Source organism: Calidris pugnax, unplaced genomic scaffold, assembly GCF_001431845.1.
Source record: "Calidris pugnax isolate Ruff unplaced genomic scaffold, ASM143184v1 scaffold182, whole genome shotgun sequence".
Lineage (NCBI taxonomy): Eukaryota > Metazoa > Chordata > Aves > Charadriiformes > Scolopacidae > Calidris > Calidris pugnax.
In genome coordinates, this window is record NW_015090968.1 from 934,977 (window position 1) to 946,995 (window position 12,019).

The 12,019-nt window shown below is 43.6% G+C and overlaps 1 protein-coding gene across 2 annotated transcripts in view; it reads right to left on the reverse strand.

Moving 5' to 3' along the window:
* Window positions 1–489: 489 nt before the first annotated feature.
* The window catches only part of LOC106894128 (epidermal retinol dehydrogenase 2-like), a 17,129-nt gene continuing 5,599 nt past the window's right edge, over window positions 490–12,019 (reverse strand). For both annotated transcript variants that reach the window (XM_014952635.1, XM_014952636.1), the window contains exons 3-7: window positions 5,655–5,786; window positions 4,551–4,650; window positions 3,377–3,521; window positions 1,861–1,986; window positions 490–1,347 (exon numbers count right to left, since the gene is read on the reverse strand). In XM_014952635.1, coding sequence (XP_014808121.1) covers window positions 1,254–1,347; window positions 1,861–1,986; window positions 3,377–3,521; window positions 4,551–4,650; window positions 5,655–5,786 — 597 coding nt within the window. In that variant the 3' untranslated portion in view covers window positions 490–1,253. The remainder of the gene's footprint in view (window positions 1,348–1,860; window positions 1,987–3,376; window positions 3,522–4,550; window positions 4,651–5,654; window positions 5,787–12,019) is intronic.

The following is a 12,019-nucleotide window of genomic DNA, read 5'->3' on the forward strand; positions in this document are numbered from 1 at the left end:
ATACATTTCAGGTATAACCTTCCTTTTTTTTTTTTCCCTCATTTTGGATTTACCAAAAGTCAAGGGGCTTTCAGTTTTCTAAGAAGCCATTGTCAAGAAGGGCAAGGCCTCCTCAGCCTATGTCCAAAATAAACGGACAGACCGAAGATAAAGTAAAAAAAAATCTCTGCCCAAAAGTCAAGGGGCTTTCAGTTTTCTAAGAAGCCATTGTCAAGAAGGGCAAGGCCTATGTCCAAAATAAACGGACAGACCGAAGATAAAGTAAAAAAAAATCTCTGCAGACACAGGGCAACCTTCCACCTGATGCAGAGAAGCAAAACGTAATGGCTGCAAGGATCCCATTCACACCAGTTCTACCAGCATCATTCCTTTCTGAAATAATCCCCAAAGAAGCCCTGGTTATACAGCGTAATATCTTTGTTTCTAGCAGCTCAGTGTAATTCATCTTGGCAAGACGTTTGATAGCCCGCTTAGCCTGGCAGTCTTATGCTTTATAACTGCAAATTTATTCTTAAAATATTGCACTTAGAAGATACAAAAACTTTTACTACAAAGTTGCAGTCATAGTATTAGCTTTTAAAATAAATGAGACAAAAAGTAGATTAGCAGCACAAATGCATCATTTACATCCTTCCCCGACATCCATAGTCACCTGTGAATCCCAAGACCACCACCTCCAAAAATTAAGATATTTCACTGGTTTTGCACCAACACGGCACATATTTTCATTTCAGAAAACTTCCATTTGTATAAATTTGAATCTGCTGTTTCAGGAAACTCTTGGAACTCCTCAGCTTCCCCGGGAATGGTAAGGGCACCAGCAGAGCAGCCCTTCCTCATGGGTCAATGAAGGGCAGCGAGAAGTCAAGACCACTAGAGGCTTTCCTGGCTCTTGGCCACATTCATGTGGTTTCTTGGTCCCTCCTCCCCCCACTCCGAGCTGCCAATTATTAGTTGGTGATGCAGGATCATATTTAAGGCATTATAACAGACAGAACCAAAGGAACTCATTTCAATTAACGCATTTTCCATAACGAGGTGAAAAGAAATCAGTTCACCGGATTAAAAAAAAAAAAATAGTTTGAGTGAAAGCTGTTGATTAAGAGCCAAGTAAAAAGCAATTTCCTTAAAAGTTGTTACTAATGAGTAATGAGGCACCTTAAGTTCACAGCTGCTAGAGAAGCAGACCTTTAACACCACCACCTTTAAAAAGGTCCACTTAAGGGTTGCAGGTCTCTGAATTTTGTGCCTTTTCAGTCCTTCTTCTGTCGACCTCTGAAGTTATCCATGACATGGAGGCTTCCAAAATAGTCCGAAAAGAGAACGGTAAGTTTCACCGGTAGGAATCTGTAAGGTAGGAGAGTTGAAGAAGAGAACAAAAAACAGACATCAGAAGAGTTTTATCATGGAATTAGCTTTACCTGGCTAATACTGGCAAAGACAGTGTACTCTCCAGAATATAGTTTCACTGCTCCCCTCAAAATACCCATCACACTCATTTGGCAGCCTGAGTTATTACATTTCCCAGCCTGGCTTGCAACAGAGTCAGGAGTGTCCTAACCCTGAGGCAGGACACCAGATAGACAGCTGCTGAGGAGCAGGCCCCATCTCTACAGCCCACGGTGAAACCGCACCCCAATGGAGTCAGCAAGTCACAGTTAGACATCTCTGACATTGTTCTGTGGTCCAAGGGTGGACTGAACCCCTAGAAACCTAAAAAACCAGGAAATTCCAGAAACGTGCAGAACTTAATGAAAATTAGAGCCATCAAGCAGAAGCCCGGTTTGAATTTTTAGTCAAAAACGTAACTGAAACATTCCTGGACAGAAAAGAGAGAGAGGTAACGAAGGAAATACTTACTGTTTCAATGAGATTATGAAATAGAGACTGCGTGGTATCATCAATATTTCTTGGTCCCGCCGAATAGCAGTCATTATCTTCTCAGCCACATACTCTGGCTCCAGAGCAGGAAGCAGCCTCGGCCACCTGGAAGAGAAGACATTTCTTCCTGTGACACAAATAGCTTTGGATTCACATTTTACTCAAAGTAAGTCTCCCTTTTGCAGTTATTCAACTAAAAGAAGAAATAAATACCACAAATCCTATGAGCAACAGAACCCTCATTATGCTAGAGAGTGAGCGGCCGTTGTTATTTTCCCTTGATCTCTATGATCTCTCCTAAGACAAATCCACATAGTCCTTGTATTATGACACACTAAGCTTTTATTTGGCTCCTAAATTTGTCATTCTACAAGCACACTGAGCAAAGCTATGCCACTGCTTTCAGAACGGGGGGTTTAGAAGCCGAAGAGGGCAACAGGGGCATTTGGCTTCAGCACAGGCCCTAAAAATAACACAAGCAGAGAAAAGCCCTGCTCGTGATTTTCATAAAGGAAATGGAAGCATGTAACAGAATCACAGAATCACACGGGGTTGGAAGATGATTTTCATAAAGGAAATGGGAGCATGTAACAGAATCACATGGGGTTGGAAGGGACCTCTGGAGATCATCTAGTCCAACCCCCCCTGCCAAAGCAGGTCCACCCAGAGCAGGTTGCACAGGAACGTGTCCAGGCGGGGTTTGAATGTCTCCAGAGAAGGAGACTCCACCACCTCCCTGGGCAGCCTCTTCCAGGGCTCTGCCACCCTCACAGGAAAGAAGTTCCTCCTCATGTTTAGGTGGAACTTCTTATATTCAAGTTTGTGCCCATTTCCTCTTGTCCTATCCCTGGGCACCACTGAAAAAAGACTGGCCCCATCCTCTTGACACCCTCCCTTTAAGTATTTATAAGCCTTGATCAGATCCTCCCTCAGCCCTCTCTTCTCTAGACTAAAGAGACCTAAGTCCCTCAGCCTCTCCTTGTAAGGGAGATGCTCCAGGCCCCTCATCTTTGTAGCCCTATGCTGTCCCTCCCCAGCAGTTCCCCGTCCTTGAACTTGGGGGCCCAGAAGTAGACACAGTGCTCCAGATGGGGCCTCACCAGGGCAGAGTAGAGGGGCAGGATGACCTCTCTCGACCTGCTGGTCACACTCTTCCTGATGCCCCCCAGGATGCCATTGGCCTTCTTGGCCACAAGGGCACATTGCTGGCTCACGGTCTTCCTATTGTCCACCAGGGCTCCTAGTTTTTTCTCCTCAGAGGTGCTCTCCAGCAAGGCAGCCCCCAACCTGTACTGGTGCTTGGGGTTACTTCTCCCCAGGTGCAGCACCCTACACTTGCCTTCACTGAAGTACCTCAGGTTGCTCTCTGCCCAACTCTCCAGCCTGTCGAGGTCTCGCTGGATGGCAGCACAGCCCTCCGGCATGTCAGCGAGCCCTCCCAGTTTTGTATCATCAGCATGTGTGGTGCCTAAAAACCTCACAGGAGTCTACTCACTTGGTTCCACAGCCATCAAACATTCCTGTGTTTATGAAGAAAGGGCACACGATTGTGGTTTTAATGCCAGTCTTTCCCAGAACTCTCATCTCGATGTCAACTGACTCCGCAAAACCAACTGCTGCAAATTTACTTGCACAGTAATCTGTAAAATAAATAAAACATTAATTGCAGTTAAACATTTTAATTTACTAATTAGATTTTACTAAACAGGTTCAGCGAGTCCTGCCAGTGAACGCGTGCACAGGAGCAGTAACAGCTTTTGACAGAGAACAGGTACAAAGCTATGCTCTACTACGTAAACTGACCAGCCACAGCATTTTTTTACAGTATACAACAGCAGCACTATAGTATAGAAATTATATACATAGTATGATAGCATGATATATACACAGTATCTGCAGGAAATTACTGTCCGATAATAAAATACTTAACAACAGAGTAGGGACTGTTTTCAGGATCAGGTTACTAATAACATTTGCCTTTGATGAGGTTCACTCCTTTTAATTTCCCTCTCCTAATTTAACTGTTGTTCCAGAATGGCAGGAAGGGTTTCTCATTGCATCCCCGCTATCACCTTTCCAATCTCTACTGAACAATAGCAAATGAGATTATCTTTTCATACCAGACCTTATCTTTGAATCCAGGCACCAGCTTCTTATGCATCAAACTCAAGCTTCTAAGGCTCTCTAATGTGGTTTCAACTTGAAGCTCAATTTGTCTTCATTATCACTGCCTTGAAGCTACATTTCTTTTACTGCTATGTCACCTTATTTCACTTTCCTCCCCCTTTGCATATGTTTTCCAGAAATGCCTTCTGAGTTTGCCCTAATCTGAGCACTTTCTCTCCATAATGGTATGGCTCCTCTTGCATGAATCGCCGAGAGACAGAGAATACAAAATGAGATATTACACCTCTACCTCTGTACCACGTCTGGACTTTGGTAGTTCTTTGAGTTAGGAAAACCCGTAGAGGAGCACTACTGAGCATCTGGAAAACTCTTTTGAAAGGAATGGCTGGTTTAAGGTCAGCTGGTTTGAAAGTAAGAACATTTGCTTTACCTATGGGCAAAGACCCAGAAACTCAAAATTAGGATTATTTTTTTTTTTTAAATGAGTATTGATTGTAGCTTAAATAAAGTTGCCTAAATGAGTGTTAGATGTAATACACTACCTGCAAGGCGATTGACTCCAATTAATCCCGCCGCGCTTGCAATGCTAACCAAGTGTCCGTGGTTAGAGGCCACCATCGCTGGGAGGAAGGCCTTGTAAGTCTGCAATGGACGTCAGAGCAGCAATGAAACATTTCACTAAGTAAACTAAGTGCTGGAATATTTTGAATTTAAAGTGTCCCCACAGCTTCCCCCACTGCCATTATGGAAGGAAGGAGGGGAGAGGGGGTCAAAATGAGTTTGTTGTTTGAACTGTAACCTTCAGCTACTAAGGTGGGACTTTCCAGGCCCCATCAGTACCACTTTCTCCTCAACACCAAAGACAGAGGGTAACTTGCTGAAAGCTAAAGATACAGTTTCAGCTAATTGTTAAGCTTCTTTCAGCCTAAAGCTCAGAGCTGCAGTGTTTCAAAGGAGAATTAAGTCTTCACTGCAAATTTAGTAGAATGGCAAAAATTTGAATTTCATGTCTTCCTTCCATTAAATTCATTTAATCTATGTGATTAACTTTATTTATGAAGAAACTGGAGCACGTTTTAATATCCCCTTTCCAATTCTTTATGACAGGAACACCATAGAGATGACCTGCCCTCCCCGGAAGGAGGAAAAAGCAAATTAAGTTACTCACTTTGGACAAAAGCCCCACTTATTATTAAGAGCATTGTCTGAACATGTGGTATTTCTTACTGAAACTATCACAACCACAAAGCAACTGGAACACTAACAGAACTGAACACCTCTCTGTTACTAGACAAGTCGCAAATTTTAGGCTGGGCCTGCTTTGTGTCAATTAATATTGAGGGATTATAACACTCGACTGGCTTCAGAATTTATCAGATGGCCAACTTCAGTTCTTAAGAGCATTTCTAAATACAAAGCAGTTTTGCTCCCACCCACCTACCCCAGAAGTTCCCAAAGGATCCATACTTCCACCCTTTTTTTTTTATTTCACAGACTCCCAGGCACAGAAAGTAATTTCTTGCATAGTTTCTGACTGAATTTACAAGGAGCATCCTTACATATTTCCCTCAATTCCAGAAGACAATGAAAACACGTTTAAAAGATGTTTTATGATGTTGCAGGGATACACAAAGTATAGGTATTACCCAGAAATGTGCCATTATGTTCACTTCCATGCTTTTTTCCACAAGTGAATCTGGAGAATCCATAAATGACTTCCCAGTAACAATACCAGCATTGTTGATGAGGATGCTAACATCGCCAACTTCTTTTTTAACCTAAAACAAAAAGCCTCAAGATATTATGCAATAAACACAGGTTTTCCACGTTTTACAAATGAAAACATGAGAAATCAAAATATCACACATTTCAACTGAGTTGATCTTGTTATCATAGAATCATTGAGGTTGGAAGAGCCCCTTGGGATCATCGAGTCCAACCATCTACCCTACTCTACAAAGTCCTCCCCTACACCATATCCCTCAGCACTGCATCTAAACGTCCCTTAAACACAGCCAGGGACGGTGACTCCACCACCTCCCTGGGCAGCCTGTTCCAATGCCCGACCACTCTCTCTGTGAAAAATTCCTTCCTAATGTTCAATCTAAACCTACCCTGTTGGAGCTTGAAGCCGTTCCCTCTCCTTATGGATCCAAACACCTCAGGTTCTTGTACGTTTTCACCCGATGCCATTTTTGAGCTGAGCTTACAACCCGACTACAATACCTAAACTTTTGCTTGTGAGGTTCCTTGCATTACACTCAAATCCTTTTGTGTTTTCCAGGGAACAAGCTGAGCACAGAAGCTGTGCTGCCATACGGCTTGAAGGCTGAAGGCAGCCTGCACAGTACTGGAGTTTTTTGATGAGCAGAAGGAAAATTGGATTCCCTGTTGGTAGCGTTAATTGCCTGCATCCCAACAGTCCACGGATTCATCTCTCCTACTGCTCAGAGAAGTACCTTTTTAATAGAATCTTCAGCTATTTAAAGATTCTCCATGCTGTTTTCTGGGTGTTCCACTTCTCCTGACTGCGATTGTTAAACACTGACACGTATTGCACAGGAGTTCTCCACCAGCAGTAAATTTAATTCCACAACGTACACATTAAACCAGAATTCCTTACAGCTTTCTGGGGGAGCAGATGGAGTTTTCTGCCCTCGGTGTGTTGCAATTAGAATGTGCAAAAAAGTCACTTTCAATAAGAAGTATTCCTCATGTGCATAGGCAGTGAGAAAGACCACCTGTAAAATTAATTTCCTCCTTACAACCTTTTTATTTATTCAAGTACCTTGATTACTTCAAGCAACTTTACAGGATAGAAGAGCTCATCTTACCAAACAAAAAGGGTTTTTTACAAGTTTATTTCTCACAAAGGCAGCCTGAAAGGACACCATGTCTCCATTGGTATTAGCTCTCGGGACAACACAAGAAATAAGAAACCTGTAGGAAGGGTAGTATTTTGTCATGAAAATTAAACAAAAGCCCGAGGGTTCTGAATAAAGGAAGATCTTAGAACACATGCATTCACAGAAACCTTATGATCTTCTGGGGCTCACGGTGCAGAAACTTGTTTCTAGAGTATTTGCTTTAATTCTAACACTGTACCAAGAATGGTATAAGATGGTTCCCAGGAAATAAGTTGGGTAAAGAATAATATTGACACATTCAGTTCAGTAAGAGGAAGACATGGTCCCTCACAACATCCTTCTCTCTAAATTGGAGAGATATGGATTTGATGGGTGGGCTGTTTGGTGGATGAGGAATTGGTTGGACAGTCACATCTGGAGAATAGTAGTCAACAGCTCAATGTCCAGATAGACTGGTGACAAGTGGTGTCTCCCATGGGTCTGTACTGGGACTTGTGCTGTTTAATATCTTCATTAATAACATAGACAGTATGATCAAGTGCACCCTCAGCAAGTTTGCGGATGGCACTGAGAGGAGTGGTGCAGTTGACACACCTGAGGGATGGGATGCCATCCAGAGGGACCTGGACAAGCTCAAGAAGCAGCCCCACGTGAACCTCATGAGATTCAACAAGGCCAAGTGCAGGGTCCTGCACCTGGGTCAGGGCAACTCCCCAGTATCAATACAGGCTGGGGGATGAAGGGATTGAGAGCAGCCCTGAGAAGGACTTGAGGGTGCTAGTGGATGAAGAACTGGACTTGAGCCAGAAATGTGTGCTCATAGCCTAGAAAGCCAACCACATCCTGGGCTGCATCAAGAGAAGCCCTTTTGGCCCTTGCTCTGGTCAGATCCCACCTGGAGTACTGCATCCAGTTCTGGAGCCCTCAACACAGGAAGGATGTGGACCTGTTCCAACAGGTCCAGAAGAGGGCCACAAAAACCAACGAGATGGAGAATAGTAGTCAACGGCTCAATGTCCAGATAGACTGGTGACAAGTGGTGTCTCCCATGGGTCTGTACTGGGACTTGTGCTGTTTAATATCTTCATTAATAACATAGACAGTATGATCAAGTGCACCCTCAGCAAGTTTGCGGATGGCACTGAGAGGAGTGGTGCAGTTGACACACCTGAGGGATGGGATGCCATCCAGAGGGACCTGGACAAGCTCAAGAAGCAGCCCCACGTGAACCTCATGAGATTCAACAAGGCCAAGTGCAGGGTCCTGCACCTGGGTCAGGGCAACTCCCCAGTATCAATACAGGCTGGGGGATGAAGGGATTGAGAGCAGCCCTGAGAAGGACTTGAGGGTGCTAGTGGATGAAGAACTGGACTTGAGCCAGAAATGTGTGCTCATAGCCTAGAAAGCCAACCACATCCTGGGCTGCATCAAGAGAAGCCCTTTTGGCCCTTGCTCTGGTCAGATCCCACCTGGAGTACTGCATCCAGTTCTGGAGCCCTCAACACAGGAAGGATGTGGACCTGTTCCAACAGGTCCAGAAGAGGGCCACAAAAACCAACGAGAGGGCTGGAGCACCTCTCCTGTGAGGACAGACTGAGAGAGTTGGGGTCATTCAACCTGGAAAAGAGAAGGCTCTGGGGAGATGTTATTGCAGCCTTCCGGTACCTAAAGGGGGCTTATAAGAAAGACGGGCAAACTTTTTAGCAGGACCTCTTGTGATAGGACAAGGGGCCATGGTTTTAAGCTAAAAGAGTGAAGATTTAGACTAGACATTAGGAAGAAATTCTTTACTGAAAGGGTGGTGAAACACTGGCACAGGTTGCCCAGAGAGGCAGTAGATGCCTCATCCCTGTCAACACTCAAGGTCAGGTTGGATGGGGCTCTGACCAACCTGATCCAGTTAAAGATGTCCCTGCTCATTGCAAGGGAGGTGGACTTGATGACGTTTAAACGTCCCTTTCAACCCAAAACATTTGAGGATTCTAAGTATAGCTCTCATTTTATCTTCAGACTGAGGACTTCCATGAGCTGACTCAGTTGAAAGAACAACCACAGGGCAGCTGCTATCAAGCTTATTGTGTCAGTTGTCAAAAGGGGAATGAAAATATTTAATGCAGTATTTGAAGTACATTAACCAGAGCTTTCTAGGAAAAAGAAAATTAGTGCTCTATATGTTGTTTAATTTGTGATTTCCAGATCAAGCACTAAACATGTGCTGATCAGTAGCTTTGGGAAACCATGCTGGTTTATGTTTGTATACAGTTGAAGATCAGAGAACCTTATTTCTTAATGGTACTTCCTTTGTAAGTTGCCTACAGTGACTGAAGAAAGCACAAGCAGACCAGGTAGATCAGGCTGTATACAAGTAAAGAATTACAGGATAATTTACCACCTATCCTTTATTCTAGCTTAACTTCCTTGTTTTCCTTAAACTCATTCCAATCCTGTCCATGTTTGTTAACTATGGGTTTAAAAAACAAAAAGCAGTCTTCATAGGATTATACAAAAATGAATTTAATAAATTCATCAGCCTGAGCCCTTCTCTCTCTCAGTCATTGCTCACACATTATTGTCCCTCTAGTCACTTCTCAAAAGTTGTCATGACACAATTTAAGGATTTCTGAAGCAGTGCCACATGATTTCCACAGGTAGCCTTAGGCTTGTTGAAGTTGTTCTAGTCACCAACCTGAGTATGTACCCTCCACCACAAGTTACAAATAGCATGCATTCAGATAGATAAATGTAATCATTAGTAAATGCTGCTTTAATGCTGCCTCACGTCAGACAATCTAGCAATTCTGAAAGCCTGGTCCAGTATCCCATATCTACCCTCTGGGGCAAGTAACAAATACCTTAATAAATGGTCATGTTTCTTTTGTGCGAACAAAAGAGTAACAGAAGTGAGGGGATGTGGCACATACAGTTAATGACTTGGTGATTGGGGCATTCAGGTTAGACGGGAGAAGGGAAATAAGGAGAACTTTGACCATCCCGTTTCTAGCTAGTGGCAAAAACCTGAACGATCTCTTCCTTTACCATCTGACTCTACTCAGTCTTCCAAAAATCTATTCACTTTGGATGGAATTCAAAGCAGATTCAAGGGCCTTCTCGCAACCCAGACAAATAATTCCAGCTTTACAACGCCTCTCGTCGTGCTGCTTCCCTACTAACTAGATGTGGCAGCTCTTTTCCTCAGCAAATTGGCTGTTTTAATTCCTTTCTCCTCTCAGCTCTCCCCGGTGCATGACAGAGCCAAGACACTCAGCCCAGGCTTCCACACTCTGCCAAGTGCAGAAGACCTTTACCAAGCCTCTTCCCCAGGTATTAAGGGGGAGATGTGTGGGGGTGTGTAATGTCAGCTTTCTGGAGCTCTAAAGGTCTCCATTTGTGTAGTACAGCAAAGCATGTTCCAGATGTTTGTTTTATGCCCAGGTAAGGCAAGCATTATGCAAACAGCTCATCTGGCTAAACACCTTTTTTTCAGGTATATATAAAAAAACCCATTTGTTTCTGCATTTATGATTTGATATTGAAGTTTAGTAGTGAGCAATTCCCATGTTTCCCAAAAAGCATCTAAAGTGTCTAAGAACCAGAACCCCCTCTGTAACAGCCTATTGAGAGGCAGAATAAAGCATTTGATGTTTTATAGGCAGCACAGGAGAGAGGATTCTCAGAAAAGTGGAGAACTGGCTACAAACTGTCATCTTGACTAACAAGCAAGAAAAAAAAAAAAAATCACAGATAAGCAAAAGAAGTACCATGGAAGGGAGATCCTGGAAGTAAATGTGAGCCCAGATGCAGTTTTACAACATGATAATGAGGAAAAAGCTTTCGTTTCCTCACAAGTAGAAGGATCAAATAACAGAGTTCCTTCCCTCTTTCAAAGTCTTGGATTCTCAAAGTTTAGCTGAACTCGGGGGAGGGAAGGGAAGGTCACAGAAGGCCACATTCCTTAGGGGTTGGGTACTTCTGGAACAGGGACATAGGAAATAAATTTTAAGCTATGGCTCTTGATAGCCAAAAAGCTGTCCTTCATACTGTTGGTACAGGAAAGGAACAAGGACACCAAATGTGCAGGGCTTTTTGGTTTTCTTCCTACTGAAGTGACTTTTCCCTGTTCTCTCTGTGTGGCTGATGAAGTACCAGAAGAAGGTATTTAAGGTTCACATACATTTTATTTTGGCTTTGAGATTGTTTTACTGGGCACAAAGTTTTCAACCATATCCTGCCCTGCCTGCATGAATTTAGTTTGTTATAGTCTTGCAAAACTCCAAGTCATTGCATGAAGCTGAATCACCAGGAGGGGGAAAAAAAAACCACCAAAACAAAACCTAGAACTGCACTGCCTCATCTTGCAAAGGCTGACACTGCACACTAAGAGGAGCCAAAGTCTATTACAGTCAGTTAAGTAAACAGTGGCACCACACTCCAACTAATCATCAAATCATAAAATGGTTAGAGTTGAAAGGGACCTTAAAGATCATCGAGTTCCAACCCACCTCCCACCAGACCAGGTTGCTCAAAGCCCCATCCAGCCTGGCCTTGGACACCTCCAGGGATGGGGCAGCCACAGCTTCTCTGGGCAACCTGTTCCAGTGCCTCATCACCCTCACAGGAAAGAATTTCTTCTTAATATCTCACCTAGATCTCTCCTCTTCCAATTTAAAACCATTACCCCTTGTCCTGTCAATACCAGCCTTCTTGTCACTACTAAGATGGGGAAGTTGTCAGCACGGTCCCACATCAGTTGTCAGCTGGACATGACATTTCTGAAATAACAGTACCAGGGTGTTTTCTTCTATGTGGATCAGCAGGAGGATTATTAGCAGATCAGCTGTTCATGAGCTGCTGACAGAAGACTGCAAGTGAGGAACCACACACTGAGACTCTTATCACTTCTTTACTCCCATGTACCTTCATTTTTATCATCCCAAACTTGTGTCATGCACCTATCTACACCCTCTTCTCCTTTATGTATTTGTCCAGAAAGGCTCTGCTTTTCTCCGTGGGACTGAAGAGCTAGTCCTCAAGTCCTCAAAACTGAAGGTTAGTTTCCATCTTTTTCATTCCAGTGTCCTTCACACTGCAATACTCCCTCCTCCTCCTCCCCCCCCGCCCCCCCCCAGTTCAGTGGGAAGCAGTTA